General features: G+C 35.7%; 1 protein-coding gene across 1 annotated transcript in view; it reads right to left on the bottom strand.

The window, feature by feature from the left end:
- Window positions 1-20,431, bottom strand: part of LOC110022921 — a 264,353-nt gene that overhangs the window by 41,813 nt on the left and 202,109 nt on the right. The window contains exons 47-55 of the mRNA XM_020722082.1: window positions 13,895-14,665; window positions 13,709-13,782; window positions 13,278-13,620; window positions 13,100-13,198; window positions 12,880-13,032; window positions 10,319-10,500; window positions 9,714-10,220; window positions 1,108-1,285; window positions 864-1,000 (exon numbers count right to left, since the gene is read on the bottom strand). Of these exons, the coding sequence (XP_020577741.1) occupies window positions 864-1,000; window positions 1,108-1,285; window positions 9,714-10,220; window positions 10,319-10,500; window positions 12,880-13,032; window positions 13,100-13,198; window positions 13,278-13,620; window positions 13,709-13,782; window positions 13,895-14,665 (2,444 nt within the window). The remainder of the gene's footprint in view (window positions 1-863; window positions 1,001-1,107; window positions 1,286-9,713; window positions 10,221-10,318; window positions 10,501-12,879; window positions 13,033-13,099; window positions 13,199-13,277; window positions 13,621-13,708; window positions 13,783-13,894; window positions 14,666-20,431) is intronic.

Below are 20,431 nucleotides of genomic sequence, written 5' to 3'. Positions count from 1 at the left end.
TGATTTTTATCGAGAGTTTTCTTAGGTGACTTCGATCATTTAAGATGTAATTAACTATGGGGGCTTGCCTTTATAAAAAAATTTTCCGAACCCAGCATAAAACAAACCCTATTTAATCCTTTGTATTAAATAGGGGAACTTGTCGGCAAATAAAACGGTTTCACAGACCAAACGGATGTCATATATTTCTTAGTTTATTTGATCGAGTCTCATCCTCAAGTCTTGTGTTTATCCCTCGGGATAGATACAAGATTTGAGGTAGAGCGCTCTTTCATTTAAACTGTGAAAAATATGAGGTCAGTTTGATTCCATATTTTTCTAAAATTATATAGGTATGTAAATTAAACGTCCTCCCGAAGTGGGCGACGGGACTTCACTTCCAGCGACCGACAGCTTCTTACGGGCAACACCCTCAAACTTTTTAGCTGCCGACAATGTGAAAATGCTGAAGTAGATTTGTTGGTTAAAATCAAGGTATTTGAGCACTTCCCAAGCATGCACGAGACACTGCAGTGAGCATATAAGTGATATGAGCGCTAAATAAGACAAACATGAGCCGCCAAAGATCAATTAATAAAGTAGATGTGATTGACTTATTCATACAATTAAAGCTTTTGAGAATTAGGACTTTAATGAACTCAATAATCATCTCATAATTAAGCCACATCAGTTAATCTCAGCAGTAGAAATGTCAAAAAGCCTAAATTATATAAGACTTTAATGAACTCAATAATCATCTCACAATTAAGCCACATCAGTTAATCTCAGCAGTAGAAATGTCAAAAAGCCTAAATTATATAAGAACACGAAAATGGTAAACAAACTATATTCACACATAAAGTACACAAGGATGGAATTCTTACTCAAATCGTATCTCTGGATCAACTTGAGCGACTTCTGAGGCACTGGGGATACTATCTAAACGAAGGTTATTGTAGAAATCGACCAATGCCCAAATAATAGGTTCATGGATGTTTATCTTCCAGCACTTGTCAATTACCTGACATTGCCACATTTGTTATCTCGCAATCCAAATTACTAATTTTGCAGCTTTTCACTATAACAATTCAGATACATAATTAGAGAGTATCTTTGAAAATAGATTACCCGAACATAAATATATGGAAAGACCTGAGCACCATCTAAACTGTCATTACTTGAAGTGATTGTTGTCTTAAAAACTGGATGACTTGTATCAGGCATGTCTTCAGGTGCCAAGAGAACTGGCATCACAGTTAACGGCAGCTGGTTGTCAAGCTGTAGCTGACCAAGAATAAGCTTGAACCTAGAATGCGTGTAAGCGAAATTAAACTACGAAGTAAAAAAGACATGTATAGACCACAAAAAGCACATTTCTAGCTAGATAACAGTTACTACAAATTTCTAAACACGATCTCCCTGACATATATAAAGAGATGCTCCTTGGTAAAAAAAAAAGAACAGACGAGGTTTAATGCTAAAATAAAATAATTCACTTTAAGAGTCCTGACGAAGAATACATGAAAACATCTTTATCATGAATCTAGTACAGAATTTTTAAAAGATCCCGGGAAAATGACAAGCTCAAACAGAATATCAAAAGCTCCATTGCTTAACAAAAGTATAGGAAGTAAAGTTTTTGAGAATTATATATAGTTTAGGGTCCTATTTGTAAATATAAAAAATATAGAAGATGTCTAGTGTTTTGTTTGTAAGGAAAGTTGTAAGGCCTTATAAGCCCAAGTCTTTAATGAATGAAAGAGATTTTTGAAGCAATTATTTCAATTTGGTATCAAAGCCCTAGCCCTAACACTGCGAAGGGATGGAAGAGGGGCTACCGGGTAAATTTGATGATAGCGGAGAACGGGGGGAGAGACAAGGGTGGTCTTTTTAGATGATGATCACGAGTTCCTGGAGATGTTGAAGAGAAAGCAAAGAGCATCAGATAATGTGATTGAGGATACATCAACCTTATCATAATAAAAAAGGAACATTGTTACTTATGCTGACTCAATCAAAGTTACTCGTGATACACATGCTCTTGCCTCTATATCCATAAAAAAATCACTGAATAAATAATAGATTTTGGCGCACCTTGAAATGTGACTGGTGTCGCTCGTGAGTTCTCTTCTTATACTCACCTAGCAGTTTCAGAGACCATTCAAACATTTAATGGTACAATACAACCTGTGGTTGGTAAGGGCACAGTGAGTTATACCAATTGTATAGCTATGTCCAGTGTTTTAATGTTCATTCATTTCCAGTGAACCTTTTATCCACTAGTGCTATTATTCTTCAACTAAAATGTGTTATTCATTTGATATTCCAAAGGTGATCTTTATCTAACTTGGAAAAAGAGGTGATTGACTCAATCTTGACATCTATGATAAAGAGTGGTGGAGTAAAAGGAAGTGGGAAAAGTGTGGAGGGTGTGGAGGGTGTATTACTGTTACATCACAAACGCATGTGACACTTTTCATTTAATCTATTAAGTCGATTATATCTATCTTTGCATGAAAAACAAATAAACAAAAACTTGTGTGATGCTTGGGAGTTTGGTTAGCATGTCATAAACTCTTATATCAATTCTGGTAATAGAAGCTCTATGTTTATGATTTGATGATGATGACCTTATTCAACAACTTCGATGAATAATTACAGATATTTTGTGACTTTCATCGAGTGTTTTTCTCATGTTGCTTGATCTATCTGATGAGAAACGAAAGTGATGTACTTGCTTGCTTTAAATACTTTCACAAGACAATTCAGACTCAATACAGTGCAGCAGTGAATATATTGAGGTTCGATAATGAGACAAAATATACCAACAAGATATTTGGGAAATATATGTTAGCCCAAGGGATAAAACATCAAACCACATATCCATACACACAGACAGAAAACAGAGTAGTAACGAGGAAAAATCGACACCTTCTAAAGGTAGCCCGAAGTAAGATGATCTCGACGAATGTCCCACAACATTTGTGGGGCAAGCTATTCTGACAGTCACTCATTTGATTAACAAAATACCCTCAAGATAGTTGGAGTGACAACCTCCTTGTGAGTTTTGAAATGAGATAATGGTGGGATTCTCCAATCAAAGGTATTTTATTGTGTATGTTTTGTGAATGATAATAGACCATCAATAGAGAAATTGGATCCCAAAACTGTCAAAATATATTTTTGTAGTTTATTCTCCCACTCAGAAAGAGTATGTTTGTTGGAGCTCAATAGAGAAGAGAATGTCTATGAGTAAGGGTGTGACTTTTAGAGAAATTGAATTGTACTACACCTTGGAGGTGACTCGCTAGATACTAGAGGTATGAGGCAGAAGGGGAGAGTATTGATGGCGAGAGATTGGTACATGTGAGAATGATGTCTTTTCCCATTGTGTGGGAAGGATCGACCGAGGAAGTCAGAAATGAGAAAAGAGTGCCTGCCACGTCACTCGTGACGACAAATCACTTGTCCCGGTTAACCCCAACTCTAGAGATACATATACTATCCACCTCAAAATTCGATTATACATGTGATATGATCTCTCTTCTCCCACTCCCATGACTTTAAGGAGGACCTCTTGCAACAATGCGGGTCATCTTTCTGATCATTATTCTCCGGATCGTTTTACTTTCTCACATGACATCGTGAGTTTATCTCATACTCTAACATATAACCTTTACACGAAGCATTCATTGCATCTTTGGAATAAGTCTATATTCTCAAATGTTAGCATGTGACTGAGGATCCAAAATGAAAGACTGTTAGAAACATGGTGCTCTCGATAAAAACATGACATGAGAGCTCACATTGCTACCAACAGGGAAAAGGGCAGTCAGATGCAAATGGATCTTCACAGTGAAGATCTTAAAAGGAAAGATTGATCACTACAAAACCCGGTTGGTAGCGAGAGGGTATAAACATCGACTATGATGGGACATTTGCACCAGTGACAAATAGAAGCACAGTCAGGGCACTGGTCTCTCTGACTATGAATGGTGAATGGAGTTTAAACAAACTAAATATGAAGAATGCGTTCCTTCATGGGGATCTGCTAGAAAAGGTATACATGATGATACCTCTAGGCTTCAACACAAACTAAAAAGTGGGCAAGGTATGTAAACTGAGGAAGTCACTATACAATTTAAAACAGTTTTCTCGAGCTTGGTTTGACAAGTTCGAAATGCTGACCACACAGTGCTCTTTCGACGACATGACGGTCATATTACTATTCTTGCTGTGTATGTGGATGATATGATTGTCATTGGTGATGATGAGGGAGAGATTGCTCAGCTGAAAGCAAATTTGAGCAAAGAGTTTGAGGTGAATGATCTGAGACAACTTACATATTTTCTTGGGATTGAGGTGACTTGTGGAGCATAGAGATTGTTTCTATCTCAGAGGAAGTAAGTGCTAGACTTGCTCACAGAGACATGCACATAATTTGCAGTAAGCGTGGTGAGTTCCCAAATGCATGATCCAAGAAAGAGCCACATACATGCAGTGTATCAAATTTTGAGATACCTGAAGAGTGTACCGGTTGATCTTCAGAAAAAATAGGCATTTAGGTATTGAGGGCTACTATAACTTTGATTGGGCTAGCTATGCTAATGACAAAAGGTCCACAACAGAATACTGCATGTTTGTAAGGGGCAATTCAGTCTCTTGGAAGAGCAAGAAGCAGTTGATAGTTGTGAGGTCGACGATAGAGGCAGAGTACTGGGCCATGACCTTAGGAGTTGCCAAGATATTATGGTTGAGAGCTTTATTAGTAGAGCTCAAGGTGGATTGAGGAGCTCAAAAGAGGTTGTGGTGTGACAACAAGTTAGCAATCAACATTTCCAACAACTCGGTGCAGCATGACAAAACCAAACATGTGGAGATTGATAGGTTATTCATCAAGGAGATGCAGCATAGTGGACTACTAGAGCTCAGTCATGTAACTACAAGACAACAAGTAGCTGACTGCCTCACCAAGGGACTTAGCTCATTAGATCTATCCAAGTCGTGTGACAAGATGGACATAGTGAATATCTTTTTTCCAATCATGAGGGAGAGTGTTGATAATTATATATAGTTTAGGATCCTATTTGTAAATAAGAAATATAAAAGATGTCTAGGGATATATTTGTAAAGAAAGTTGTAAACAATGTTCATAAAACCAGAGCAAGCATTGAATCGATAAAAGGAGAGGTTCAAGGTTCAAAGTTTGAACCGGGGTTGAACCGAAATTCAATCAGATGACTTACTAAATTATAAATTTATTTAAATGTGACAAAAATGATGTAATTTAAAAAAAATAATTGTGAAATATAAAATAAATATCTCAATATTTAAATAACATAATAATAATTTTATAATGTTATTTTAAAAGTTTTAATAACAACTAATTTAAAATAATTAAATATGAAATATAAGAATAACACTATAGTAACTTTTAAAAAAATTTACGGGCATTTACTTACATACCACCCATGTCTTATGTATTTACATATCTAACACCTATTCTTTGCTTTTTACATTTATACCACCCAAATCTTTCTCATATCAAATAAAAAATCCAATAAGTACTATTTAAATTTTTAAAAACCAAACTTCACCTTTTCATTTCACAGGGAAGGTGATATGTTTATAAAAAATAAAGTTTAGGTGTTAGAAATGTAAAAAGATAACAATCAAGTGGTATGCATGTAAATGTTCCAAAGTTCATAAGCCAAGCGGAGATTGAAACTCACATATAGCATTCAATCTATTAATATATATTTAATTATAATATTTGGCAATTTGTATTTCACGGTTTCCTAAATCATAAAAGAAAATAATATAAAAAAAAAAATTTTGTGCAAGCAAATAAGGGCAAAGAAATATATTATTAAATTGTTTTAGCTTTTATAGTTTAGTCCCACATCTTTAAATCTTGAGTTTAACCTTTCCTTTAGATTAAAAAAAACGGGAGTATACGATAGCTACAACAACAGCACATTGGCTGTCCACCTTTTAAAAAAAAAATTAATATTTATTGTAACCGGTTTAGAGGTTAAACCGACCGGTTATTTCCGATTTTTGATTGTTCTAGGTCGGTTCGAACCGGTTCAATCCGATTCGATGCAAGAGCGGGTTTTAAGCCAACCAGAACCGGACCACCAGCAAATCTGAACAACCGGCAAGTTCGGTCCCTTTTTTAAACCATGGCTGTAAGACTCTATATAAGCCAAAGTCTTTAACGAATGACAAAGATTTTCAGAACAATTATTTCAATTATAGCAATGGAGACAACTCCAACGATATTTTGTTAAGCTCTCTTTATACAAGAGGAAAGGTATTGATACCATTCTAGGGCTCTCAAAAGATATTTTTGAAGTAGATTTAGAAGTGGTCGAATAGCGAGGCAAATAAAATATACAAATCGATGGCTTTTGGAAGGGTATAAGTGTCGTTCGGCGGCTATCCTGGCTGATAACAGTAGGCCGAATAGCAAAGCAACAAAATACAGGCGACAAGGAAGTTCACACCTATTTTTGAGCAAGATACAAACACATCACTTGCAAAAAAAAAAAAAAATGAAACAGTCCTTACGATAGAAAATAGATATTACAATCTCCATAAAATCGAAACAAAGCAAAAGTCTGTAAAACTAGAATATAATATATAAATAGTGCCTCAAGCAAAAAATAAAAAAAATAAATAAAAAACCTTGATTCTAATTCAGAAATATAAGAAATCTAGGCCTTATAAGGACCAATATCAACAATAGAAAAGAAAACTTCTTTTTCAGTGTAGAACGGGACAGAAGCTCGCTCGGTTCTTGCTTATGCAGGAAACTATCGCAGATTAAACGTGGTCCGATCCCACGATTGTGATACCAGTAACCACAAAATCGTGTTGATTCTGTTCTACAGAACTCGTGGCTTGTGAGCCGCAGGCTCACGACAGTCACACGCCCCACGTCAAGTATATACAAACCTTTAAGAGCGTTAAAAAATAAGAATAAAACAAAAAGGGGGAAAATAAAAAAGAATTGGCGGTCCTATAAAGAAACACAGATTGCAATCTTAGAACCATAGAAAAATTGATCCAATGGTGAAAGACCTTGATCCATGTGCCATAAAATTCTTTGCTATGATTGAAGAATGAGTGAGCCCCACTAAGGAAGAAAGAAAGAAAGAAATTTATCACTCCCCCTCAAACTAGATGTCGACGATCTACCATTCTATGTTTATCTATAATATTTTTGAATGATGGGCTACAGAGTCTTATGGTGAATATGTCGGCTAATTGATTCCTAATTGACACATAAAAAGCGCAAATTATGCAATTTTTAATTTTTTTATGAAGTGTTTATCAACCTCAACATGCTTAGCACAATCATGTTGTACTTGATTGTGCACAATTATAATGACCAATTTATTATTACAATATATTTTCAAAAGCTATTTTATTTGATTTTAAAATCTTTGATATGATTTTAATCCATAGAACCACATAAATCTCTTAGGGAAATGACTTGAAACTCGGCTCCAGTACATGAGCTTAAAATTACAAGTTGTTGTTACTTCTTTAGTTATGAGATTTCCTCATAAGAATGTAAAGACTAAAGAGAACCTATCCACTGATGATCCAACATTGCTGCATTTGTGTATCCTTTAATTTGTAGAGTATTATAACTTTTGTCTAAAATAATTTTTACTACACTTGATTTAAGGTATATGGGAATTCTATAAGCTGCTTGAAGGTATAAGTCTTTGGGTTAGTGCATGAATTTGCTGACTAAACTTTCTACGAATGCAATGTAAGGATGAGTGTATGTAGATTAATTCTCCTACTAATCTATATCAGTACTTTCTTCATCAATGTCTAGCTTTTGTACTTATTTGGTTGGAGTTTCATACGACTTGCACTCGACAACCTCGATTTCTTTTAATAGGTCCAAAATATATTTCTATTGAGAGAAAAATATCCCTTATCCGAGTAACTTATATTCCAAGAAAAGTATTTCAATATTCCTACCTCTTTAATTTCAAACTCTTAAGCAAGCATTTTTTTGAGAGATTTTTCTTTTGATTATCATCCCTTTTAATAATCATATCATCAATATATACAAGAAGGATTGAAATTTTACTACCAAGATAGTGTTTAATGAATAGAGTATGGTCCTCTTGATGTTGTTTGTATCCAACTTATTTCATAACATCTAAAAATGTATCAAACCAAGCTTTTGGTGATTAATTTAGTCCGTATAAGACTTTTTTAAATTTGTATATCTCATTCTTTTGAAGGAAGTATCAAATACGAATGATGAATCCATATATATTTTTTCTTTGATGCTTAATGCAAGAAAGCATTTTTTATATTATTGTATAAATCACACATGATGCCATTAGAGACATTAAAATATGAAGTGTTCATTTTCACAACATGAACAAGTGTTTCTTGATAATCAGTCCCATATGATTGCATATATTTTTTGGCCACCGATCTTACTTTGTAACTTTCCAGATTTTCATTTGGTTTGTATTTAATCGTGAAAATTCATCTGCATCTCCAATGTATAATATTGTTTTAAGGCATCATCATTTCTCTCATGGTCTACTCTACTTTCTATTTTCAAGTATGTCAAATAGACTTTTTAAGATGAAAAATGAGGTTGATATTGATGTTGGTTAGAAATACTCTATGAGAAGGAGAAAATTTATAAATGGAGTACTAGGAAATAAGATATAAATGAGTAATTGTGGGTTGATCAATGTTACCCGACAAGGGTCCTAGGTCTGGGACTTGATGGAGAACCTAGACGAGCCGGTTCCTTCTCATATAGACCTGAATGGGTACAATTGATACAAGAATGGTATTTGTTGAATTTTAGATTACAAGAATATCAAAATGAAAAAAAATCAACAAACTTACTTTCAAGTTGTTTATTCTTTTCTCGAAAATATGTTTTGAGCGAAAAAGCTATGAGTTTTATCAAAAATTACATTCATTGAAGTAAAAAACATTTAGGAGATAGATAGTTATCTGTGAGGTGTGGAACATGCAATACATTAATAAGTGTTGAATCAGAAGAAATTGAGATATCATCCTACCAATAATTGCTAAAGATTCATTTGCAACTTTTATTTTTATACAGTTCAGACAGAGTTTGTACGTTTGAAATATGTTGATAAAACTTGTTATGTGATAATTGCCAATGAATCTTGGATCTAGAAAAGAAAAGAACTATTAAAGACACTAAAAATATAAGATCTTTTTTAAAGAATTGAGAAAATTTCATAATTTGTTAATTTTTATTTTGGATTGAGTCATTTTAACTCTACTAAGTAAGCTTGTCATTTTTTATTTTCATATTTATTTTCTCCACTTAGGGCTTTCTATCAAATTTTCACCATTACCATTAGACTTATGGAAAATACTTTAAAAGTAAGAAATGTAAACTGACAACAATAGTTTAGCCTCAGTACTTAAAAAAAGATTTCAGCTTCATCCACCGACAATATTGAAAGGTTCCTTTGTCCGAGTCCAATTTTAAGCATATTAGACTGAAATAAAAAATTAGAAGAACTGAAGCACTAAAAACAAGTATATGAATGAGGCGCACTAAAAAAAGTATATGAAAGAGAAATCTACAATAACTTCTGTTAGATATTCTAATAACTGACTAAGAACTAACAAAAAAGGCCTTTAAAATCTGATTATTAGATTCTATTCAAATATTAAAGTCTCATTCATAACAGGAATACCTGTTTGTTTTCCCAGAATCATACCCTGTTGAGTATGAAATAAAGACTTTTTCCAAGTACAGATACAAGAGCTCTCTAGGCTGATGATCAATCAAGGAAATGCCAACAACCCCCAGCTCAATTATAAGCTCCAGGGGTGAGGTGCTGACTTGCATCTCTTTCTTCGACGATGAGCCATTTATTTTATCAAGTGGTAATGTTATTTTCTTTGATCCTGATAGCAACCTTATTTCTTCATCAAGAAATCTTACAACTTTTATATCTCCAGCTTCTTCAATACAAAGTTTAACTCCATGAGCCTTCAGATCTGTTGATTCCTTACCTTCATCCAAACTGATCTTATGGACATAAGCTCCACCTTGAATACTAACATCTATACACCTCTGGCCATAAGGATCTTCCCAGGAGAAGTTCGAAGTTGATAAAGGTTCCAACTGAATCCAAGTATCATCACCTAAACCAGTCTGGCGGATTTTTAGTGTCCTATCAGCCATTCTGTTCTCAATTCTGTTTACAAAAGTACAATAATGTATAAACAGAAGTGCATAATGCCCCACAATGACGTTAGCAAGTTTAACTGGTGAACAAATTAAGAAAAAAAAAACCTGATTGGACCATTTTCTGGTTCCATACGCAACACCACTAAAAATCGTGATCCCTCGTCATAACCACGAACCTCAGCTCTCAAATAAATCCTACCGCCATGGTGCTCCCTCAATACGATAGTGAAAGTGTCTTCCTTCTCAATTTCCAAAGGTAAGCACCAGTTCGTATTTTGTAGGCAAACCTTAAAGAGTTAAAACAATTTTTTTTAGCAAAATATAACAACGTAGAAAGTTATCATTAAACCAGAAGAGTTCTATTTGCCGTCAATCCAAACCAGTAGAATAACAGAAGTGGCTTTGCTTGGCTGCCAGATTAACTATCAGACTAAAAATGAATTGAACACGATCTGCATAGTAGAAGAAAACCACTAAAAGAAAATACAATGTAAGAAAAAGTAACTTCACTGAAATTTCAATTTTCCCACAAATATGACAACGTCAATCATAAATTATTCAACAGGGTTTCCTCACTTCAATTCTTCCAAGGAAGCACTTATCATTTCAATTTGGGTTGTATTTCCTGACTTTAATTTGAGATATTTCAACCAATCTATCTAATATTCATTGGGCTCTACTTCTAGTAAACCTTTGGAAGTAAATGTTGAAATGTTTAATGTCGCTTGATAATCAGTTACAAGAGTTATAGTTAAACTGGGCTATATTATTCCTCTTGAAAAAGAGGCGTGTTGTGAAATCGGAGTTAACCCAAACCACGACCAAACGATACAATTAAAATATAAATACTATTGTTGAAATTTGAATAGGCTACAACAACAACTCTTCAAAACAAGAAGTAAAAGACAACAAAACATAAAAGGATACTCTAGGGCGAAGGTGAAAGTGGTGAAGGGCAGCTGGATGGGGTCGGATGACGAGGTTGCTGTTAAAGCACGAGGGTGGAAGTGGGGGATTTGCAGCAACCGGGAGGCAGGGCTGAAAGCTGGGGGCTGTCCAAAAAACCAGAAAAATGTACTCTACAGCAGCATGAGCCGCACACGACTGGCTCGGTTTAGTGTGAGAAAGATCGAGCCACCCTTCCTTGCACACGGTTCCCTCCTATTTGGAGTGGGACTCACTGCTCTTTACCTTACGAATATATATGTTATTTATTTTTTAGGGCAGTTTTTAGCTTGATATTGTTTAGGACAGTTTTCGGTATATGTTTCTCCTTTTGAGGGCTGTATCCGAGGAATTGGGCGGTGCTCCGGTTCTATCTCTCTCTGAAGGTGGTGATTATCTTCCCCCACCCCTTCAGCATCCTCCCCACATCGCTTCCGACAGCCCTCCATTGCTGCAAGCACATGTTGCTGTTTCCCTGCAGTTTTCATATCTTCCATCCATTGCCATCTGAATTTCAGCTTGCTGCCACCACCTCGAACAGTGAGGAGTTACTGTCCTTACCCATTCCAGCACTCCCAGCTTTCCCTAGTTACCCTGCTGCCCCAGCCATTTCTACCAGCTGTCAACCCTCACAGCCACCCCAAAACCCCTCTATCTTGTTGTTGCCACCCCCAAACAGCAAACTGCTGCTATTTGATCTGCCATTCCTTGCTGTCCAGCCGCCTATCTTGCTGCTGCCACCCAAACAGCAACAAGTCGTCACTTGTCATGCTGCCCTCTTGCTGTTTTCGCTCTTTCCTGCATGCTGCCACCCAGGACATCAAGCCACCATTCTTGCATTATCGTTTCGCGCACCCCCCTCACCCCCTCTCGCACGCTCCCTCCCTCCCTTGTGTGTCGTGTTTTTTTTAAATCTTAAAGCTCATAAAATGAGTGTAAAGTCCTTGGAAAGTCTCTTATATAAAATCCAATCCATCTTCTCAAAATTTAACCAAAAACAAAACTTTCTTAGAAGAGCCAAGAACAAAATTTTGGAGCCCATATGGAACATTAAGCTTGCTACTTCTAATGATTTCAAATAAATTAGTTCTTTTCAGAGAAATGAAAAAGGGTATACACGAGTCACAAAGAAATGAATAATAAGGGCAACAAAAGCATTTATGAGAACAATAAGCTCACATCCTTTTATGCTAGGTGATACGCTTGCATTTGACATTCAACAGAAAATATCATGACCAATTGGAGTGCTGATTTTAAACTAACAAATTGAGTATAAAAAAAGTTGGATCAATAAAATAAATCCGAATTGAGGTACAAAAGACTATTTAAAAACTACAGTCAATCTCACTATTAATGCAAAAAATCGGAGAAAAAAACCAACCTAAGATGGAAAATTTAGATAGCAAATTAAGAAGACTAAGGATATGAAAGAAATGTATGCAATTTTTAATAGTATGAAATGACTAAATCCAATGAATAGACTATGATTAAAAATTAGTCAATACTACATGGTTTAAATAGCCTGAAATATACCAAGTCAGTTCAAATAAATAATTATTTTAATGTCTTGTTGGGAAGAATAATCAGCCACAATGAATAAATCAAAAGAACGAGCAGATTTTAAAAACTAACTCTAGAAATTAATAATTATTTGTGGTAAACCCAAAAAATTTCCCAAAAAAAGGATCATATTTGAAAAAATTTGAAAGCCAGACAAGCACCTGAATTTTTTCAGTTCCAGCTTCACGATAAACAAAAGAGACCCTTGTGTCAGTAGCATGCAGAACCTTTGGCTGATCGTCAATATTGAACTTTATGAGCACGTCTCTACCAAGCCTATTTGTGAATGTCATAAATGGGCGCACCAAAATAACCTGAAAACAACTAGAAGTAAAAAAAGATGTTCTAACAACCTGGCAAGCAAATTAGTGTGATATATACCTTCGAGGGAACAGCTTCATATGGGGATGGCTTGGAGGAAATAAATATCCTCATGCATGTTCCATCCTCGTGATGAGCATAAAGATCAACCGAGCCACCCTAAAATAGATAAATAGAAGGAATGAAAGTTCTGAAAAAGACCATCGTTACAAAATAAGGTACCGTACAAAGCATTTACCATGTCACCAAGTGGGGATAGATCACTAACGGAACTAAACTGCTCTCTCCCAGTTTTTTCTAAAGACAAAGATATGACAAGATTTTTGAAGTTAAGCGCAGAAGCTATGGTGTATCCATTAGTCATCTCTTCGTCAGTGATTTGCCAAAAAACTTTTTGTGTTTTCATATTAGAATGTGAAAAGATGGAGAAATGTCTCTTATTCCTTGCAGACTTGTCAATAAAGTAACAAGTAAGAGGCGGACATCTTGCACTTGCAATCCAATAAGGTACATATATTCGAATATTTCTTGCAATTAAGCTATCCTTGTCTGAATTCTGTTCAACGACGACCATGACAATCCTGCATCATGGTAGAAGTTTATAAGAAACCCAAAAAAGGCAGCTCAACAAGAGAAATAAAATAATCTGGTTGCAATTCAGAGGCAAACCTTCCAGAATAAGAATTCCTTAGACTCATCATCTTGGTTGACATTTTTCTTGGGTTTGATATGGGAATGAGTTCCTTCAGTAAAACAAAGTTATGTTAGAAGTGATAAAAAATACATGGCAAAATAATAGACAAAAATAAAATAGAAGTAAATAAATAATAAGTCACTAATGGATTTAGGTCATACATGAACTAGATCCCAACCTCCTTGCGGGACAACCGATAAGTATAATGGTTTTCGCAGATCAGCATTATAGATCTTTACAGGTTTACCAGGAACAAGAGTACCTTGAGAGCATGCAGTGCCTTCTCCACCCTCCTTAACAATAACAGAAAATTCGGCAGAAAAAGGGAGGAAATTAGTTATCGACAAAGGTGAACTAATAGTGAGTTTCCAATCATGTATGGGATTTGATTGAATATCTTTTCCAATTTGCGTGGCCTGAATGCTTAAACAAAACCACAAACCAAGATCCTTATCTGAAGGAACCTCACTTAATTCTGAGCAGTATAAAAGCTCATCAGCCTCAATAAGTGCAGAAACGCATATTTCTGAGGTTCCAGAACTATCCACGTTCTCATTCAGCACATATTTATCCACTACAGAACTCCAAGAATATTCTTTTGTTTCATAGGAAACTTCTGGCCTCAACTGTAAGACATAAGAAATCACAGGATGATCAAAGCAAGACATAGGGAGAGGAATAGTATGACCTGGTTCAAGTAATCCAACTGCAATCTCATTGTCTGCGTCATGAGATGTGTATTTTCGATGCCTAATCCATCTTCTTTGTCTAGCATAATTACTGAAAGTCCTGTGATCCAATGAATCAGGCCACTTCAGATGTTCAGTATCGGGTGCATAAACCCACCCATCAGGTGTTTCTGTGGAATTAGCATCAACCTGCCATTCATCAACCCATTCCCAGCCATCTGGCAGACTAGTACTTGGCGATTTCTGCAAAAAAATAAAAAACAAAAAATATATATATAATAACCAATAAGAAAACCAAACTAAACTCTCAAACAAGCACACAAATAACAAGTATATGACTTGGCAGTTACACAAAGAATGAACACTTTGAAAGTTTTAATTGAGATTGAAACTCCAACCATCATCCAAAATTTCATACCCAAGCTACAACTACAAAGTAAAGTGATTAGATCACTTCCATACTTGTTTAACTATTAACTAAAAGCCTTTTGGGATTTGACTCTACATAAGGGTGAGATTTGGACCTCTAAACTTTCATTTGAAGATGACAAGTTAAACAAGAATTGAAATGATCTAAAAACCATACTTGCGAGTTATAATTTGGTAATCGAACTGTGGTGGTTCCCTAAGGTTGTGTGCCCCAACAATACAATTTATGAATTTGGATTGCATCCCCAAATGTAGAGAGCTTTTAAGGTTGTGGTCACAAGGTGCCAGATCCTCCTTCTGCCAATCTTGTTCACTCCATCAACATTACTTCCTAAAAAATCATTTTATTCCACGCTTTCAAGCTTCCATCATTTGTTTCACTACAAATTTAGAGAAAAACCAGAGTTATGACTCCATGAAGATCAACTATCCTTCTTGTACTAATAAAAAATGTAGTCATTTTTATAATCGGTAAGCATTAAATTTTAATTGAAGATGATTGACATTGGAAAAAAGCTATGACGTTTGTTTAACATTTTCTTTGTGGATCAATTTCTCCCTATCACCTAATGTAGCGTTAGGATAGAAATCACATGCTTCGATGGTCAGCCTAGTGGAAGGGAGGGAGAGAGAGAGAGAGAGAGAGAGAGAGAGAGAAAGAAGCCGAGGGGGAAGCAACAACAAAAAAAACAAAAAAACAAAGCCTTAATCCCACTAAAAATCCCACTAAAAGCCTTGTGGGAAGCAAGAAATAAAAAATTGGGAGGAAGAAGGCAACAAGGCATGAGAAGGAAATCAAAATAAAAAGTTTGAAAGAAATATAGAGAACCATAAAGAGAAGAAACAAGGAATGAAAATTGAGAGAGAGAACAAGAGAAAGAAACAAGGAGAAAGAGAAAGGGAGAGGAGAAAGAGAGGAAAATTTACTATGGGTGAAGGGATGGAATTGTATAGGACTATAGGAGGGGCTGAGAGAGATGTGGAAATGGTGTAATATTAAAAAAAAAAAAAAAAAACATTATTGAAATAAACATAGGTCAAATACAAAGAAAAAATTGTACCTCATAATAATTAAATGAACTAATAAGAAAATGATCTAAAAACTTATGTAGAGTCAAAGCCTTTTGGGATTTGACTCTACATAAGGGTGAGATTTGGACCTCTAAACTTTCATTTTAAGATGACAAGTTAAACATGAATTGAAATGATCTAAAAACCATACTTGTGAGTTATAATTTGGTAATCGAACTGTGGTGGTTCCCTAAGGTTGTTTGCCCCAACAATACAATTTATGAATTTGGATTGCATCCCCAAATGAAGAGAGCTTTTAAGGTTGTGGTCATAAGGTGCCAGATCCTCTCTTCTGCCAATCTTGTTCACTCAATCAACATTACTTCCTAAAAAATCATTTTATTCCACGCTTTCACGCTTCCATCATTTGTTTCACTACAAATTTAGAGAAAAACCAGAGTTATGACTCCATGAAGATCAACTATCCTTCTTGTACTAATAAAAAATGTAGTCATTTTTATAATCGGTAAGCATTAAATTTTAATTGAAGATGATTGACATTGGAAAAAAGCTATGACGTTTGTTTAACATTTTCTTTGTGGATCAATTTCTCCCTATCACCTAATGTAGCGTTAGGGTAGAAATCAGATACTTCAATGGTCAGCCTAGTGGGGGAGAGAGAGAGAGAGAGGCCTAGTAAGAAGCAACAACAACAACAACAACAAAGCCTTAATCCCACTAAAAGCCTAGTGGGAAGCGAAAAATAAAAAATTGGGAAGAAGACAACAAGGCATGAGAGGGAAATCAAAATAAAAAGTTTGAAAGAAATATAGAGAACCATAAAGAGAAGAAACAAGGAATGAAAATTGAGAGAGAGAACAAGAGAAAGAAACAAGGAGAAAGAGAAAGGGAGAGGAGAAAGAGAGGAAAATTTACTATGGGTGAAGGGATGGAATTGTATAGGAGGGGCTAAGAGAGATGTGGAAATGGAGTAATATTTAAAAAAAAAAAAACATTATTGAAATAAACATTGGTCAAATACAAAGAAAAAATAGTACCTCATAATAATTAAATGAACTAATAAGAAAATAATAACAATAATAGTAATAATAATAGTAATAATACTAATAATAATAGTAACGTGATAGTAATAGGGGATAGTAATAGTAGATAATAATAGTAGTAGTAGTAGTAATAGTAATAGTAATGGTAATAGTAGATAGTAACAGAACGGTAATAGTAATAGTAATAGTAATAGGGTACGGTAATAGTAATAGTAATAGTAATATGGTACTAATAGTTCATTTGTATTTAATTTCATTAACACTTCGGGATAGCTCAAATTATTTTATTAACATTTCGGCTTACATAGAGCCTCACAACATTTACAAATAAATTTCTAAACTACTTCTATTTATAAATAGAACCCTACATTAGATACATCTCAACATTTCCCCTCAAGATAGGCGAAAGATAATAACTATGCCCATCTTATCACATAGTCTAGTCAACTCCACTGAGCTAATGTCAGCCACCTGCTCTCCAATAGCTAAATGAATTAGTTTCAACAATCCATTATTCAGACTGCACTGTACAATCAACAGTTTGTATACTCTATGGTATTGCTAAATGAGTATATAAAGAGAACTCTCCAGCAGTATCTATCACGTGACGAGAAACACCAGATTCTAGGGTACATTGTGATAATTTTGTGGTGGAAACAAAGGCAAGAGAAAGTGTGTCACCAGTAACTTTGCTGAGCAAGCATAAGTGACAATATTACCCCTTAATGTTGATGAATTTGAAACATTCTCAGCTCCATCTCTTATTATATTCTGCTTCCTTTTCAACATCTCCAGACACTCGTGATCCTCACTAGTAAAGATCACAGCTATATCTCTCTCGTCATCTACTACCATTAGATTTGTCCGGTAGTCCCCTCTTCCACCTATCCGACCCCACGACCACGAGCTCCAACATCCACTTGCGTCTCTTTCCTTAGGTGGCTTAGAACAGACCTTTCTCAGATGGCCAACTTCACCATAGCTTAGCACTTGCGAGTCCCCCCTGAACACCTAGCAATGTGGGCTCGCAACAACCAATGCTGATTGGGCACCTGAAAAATCACTCGGCTCAGAGTGTAGCTTCATGTGACTCTCCTGTATCATCACAACAATGGCCTCATCTAGTGTAGAAATAGTCACCTGAGCTAGGAGAACCGATCTCCTCTGATCAAATGCCAGGTTTAGATGAGCCAGAAACTTCATAATCTTCTCCTATGCAAATATCTCTCCCTTCGTACACCTTGGATTACCACAACTCGACAAAGGTGACAAGTGATCAAGATCTTGCCACAACCGCTGCAGGTCTATAAAGCACTCCTGAATACGAACAAATAGACCGAGAGAGCGAGAGAAGAAACAAAGCCACAGAGGTCAAGGAGGGTTCAATTCCAGCCCTAAAACACGACTTGTCTGTGAGCGAAGGAAGTCGAAAGAGAAAAGGAAGCGGAAGGAGCAAAAGTAACATATATATGCTGCGCAGTGACTCAAATGATTAAGAATTCTCAAACTCAGTCCAGTTCTAGTGGGGGAGGCTAGATTTATAAGTATTCAAAGTTATTTCAGGATATGTGACCACCTCACTTTTCTGAAGGCGGTTCTGTGGATGCTGAGAACTGGCTGCTGAGAGTCGAAAAGTTTCTAAATGGGTTGTCTTATCTACCTGATAGGAGAGTTGCACTGAAAAGGAGAAGCGAAAAGATGGCGGCGAAGACATTTGCAGGGGATAGAGCTAACCACATGATACAGTAGGACAAGTTCATGAATATTTTTAGAGACTGGTTCGTACCACTGTCAGCCAAGAGACGGATGCAAAATAAATTTATCCATTTGGTATAGGGTGCACCAAAATACTATGGCACTAAATGTTGGCCTTTAAAAGCGAAGCATAATACTAAGTTAAGTGTTGACGAAATGAAAATGATTAGGTGGATGAGTGGATTCACACTTAGAAACAAAATGCGAAATGAATATATCCGTGATAGAGTTGGTGTAGCTCCTGTGACGGACAAAATTAGAGAAAGTCATCTTAGATGGTTTGGTCACATTAAACGTCGACCATCTGATGATCCGATTAGGAGAGTAGATGTTTTAGATTCAACTTATGTTAAGAAAGGCATACGTAGCCATAGAAAGACTTGGGCTTATTGTATAAAAAATGATCTTAATTTAATAGAACTAAATGAAAATATGACATTAAATAGGACACAAATGTAGTGGGATTAAGGCTTTGTTGTTGTCGTTGTTGTTGGTATAGGTTGCACACAAATAAAAATTTAAAGCATGTGTTGAATGAAATGTTGTGAAGTTTAAAGCATGTTAAATTGTGATTATATTATATCTATTTATTTTAAATATCCATATTCATGATTAATTTAAGTAGGCCTTGAAATTAAGAACATTCAAAATCTTTCCTAGAGCATTGCTAGACAAAATCTTCATTGATTTGTAGCAGGATCTCCTTTTACATAAAGCCTTTAAATCTTGGTTTAAGCATTTAAACGTTATTAAGCAAATAAAATCAGACTCAAATTGGCCTTCATAACCTAGCCCTTTGCCATTAACTGTTGTTAATTCTTTCCAAGGAAAACCCAAAAACTGAATTAAAATTTGCGCTGCTTTGAGGGAAAATTAGCGTCAGCCAAATTAGAATAAATAGCTTGCAAATAAAAATTTGATGCACTGACAATTTAGAAATAAAAATATTTTGATTTTCAGTGGCGATAATTGATAATATAAGGAGAAGAGAACTTTGGAAAGGACTGAAACCAAGAGGGGTAAGTTAGGAGTGTAATAACCAAAATTTTAATAAAAGATAACAGAATAATAAAAAGAAAAAAAGAAGAAAAAAAAAAAAAAGACGTTGGTGGTTTGAGGAGTCCTAACCCCTCACAACATTTCTTTTAACGCAGATTGTGCTTTTCCTTGTTTGAAACAAGCGAGCGAGAAATAGAGCAAGAGAAGAAAATCAAAGAAAAGTCGTGAATAGGGAAGCAACTATAGAGAAGGGAGAGGAATAAAAAAAAGGTGCGCTTATCTCCTCCCGTTTCAATCCTAAGCCCTAGCAGAAAAAGGCATTGGCATTGTGCTTGTGTGTAGAGGAAGAAGCCAGAAATCCTTTCATGCATGGGTGTTGTCTGTGTCGAGCCGAGAGAAGGAAGGAGGCGGCGGCGATGCGTGCTCTGGTTTGAGTTGAAGTCGAGGAGAAAGAGAGGAGTTGCAACCTTCAAAATTGTGCTTGTGTAGTAGAGAAAGGGAGCCTGCGTCGAACATAGACCGAAGAAGAGCGATGCCAACCTCGCATGCAGTGGAAGAAGTCGAAGGGGAAAAAGAAAGCCAAGAAAGGTGGGTGAAGTACGCGGCTCTGTCGAGAGGAGAAGTTCGTGCGTGTTGTCGAAGAGACAAGCTTCACATGGAGTAGGAGGGCTCTGCAATGCCGAAGTTCGTGTGTGTGAGCTAAGGCAGAGATAGAATTTTAAGGTGAGCTTAATTAAAATTTTTAATAATA

Source organism: Phalaenopsis equestris, unplaced genomic scaffold (genome assembly GCF_001263595.1).
Source record: "Phalaenopsis equestris unplaced genomic scaffold, ASM126359v1 Scaffold000203, whole genome shotgun sequence".
Lineage (NCBI taxonomy): Eukaryota > Viridiplantae > Streptophyta > Magnoliopsida > Asparagales > Orchidaceae > Phalaenopsis > Phalaenopsis equestris.
Note: the sequence above shows the minus strand (reverse complement) of the source record. Positions and strands in the feature narration are given on the sequence as shown.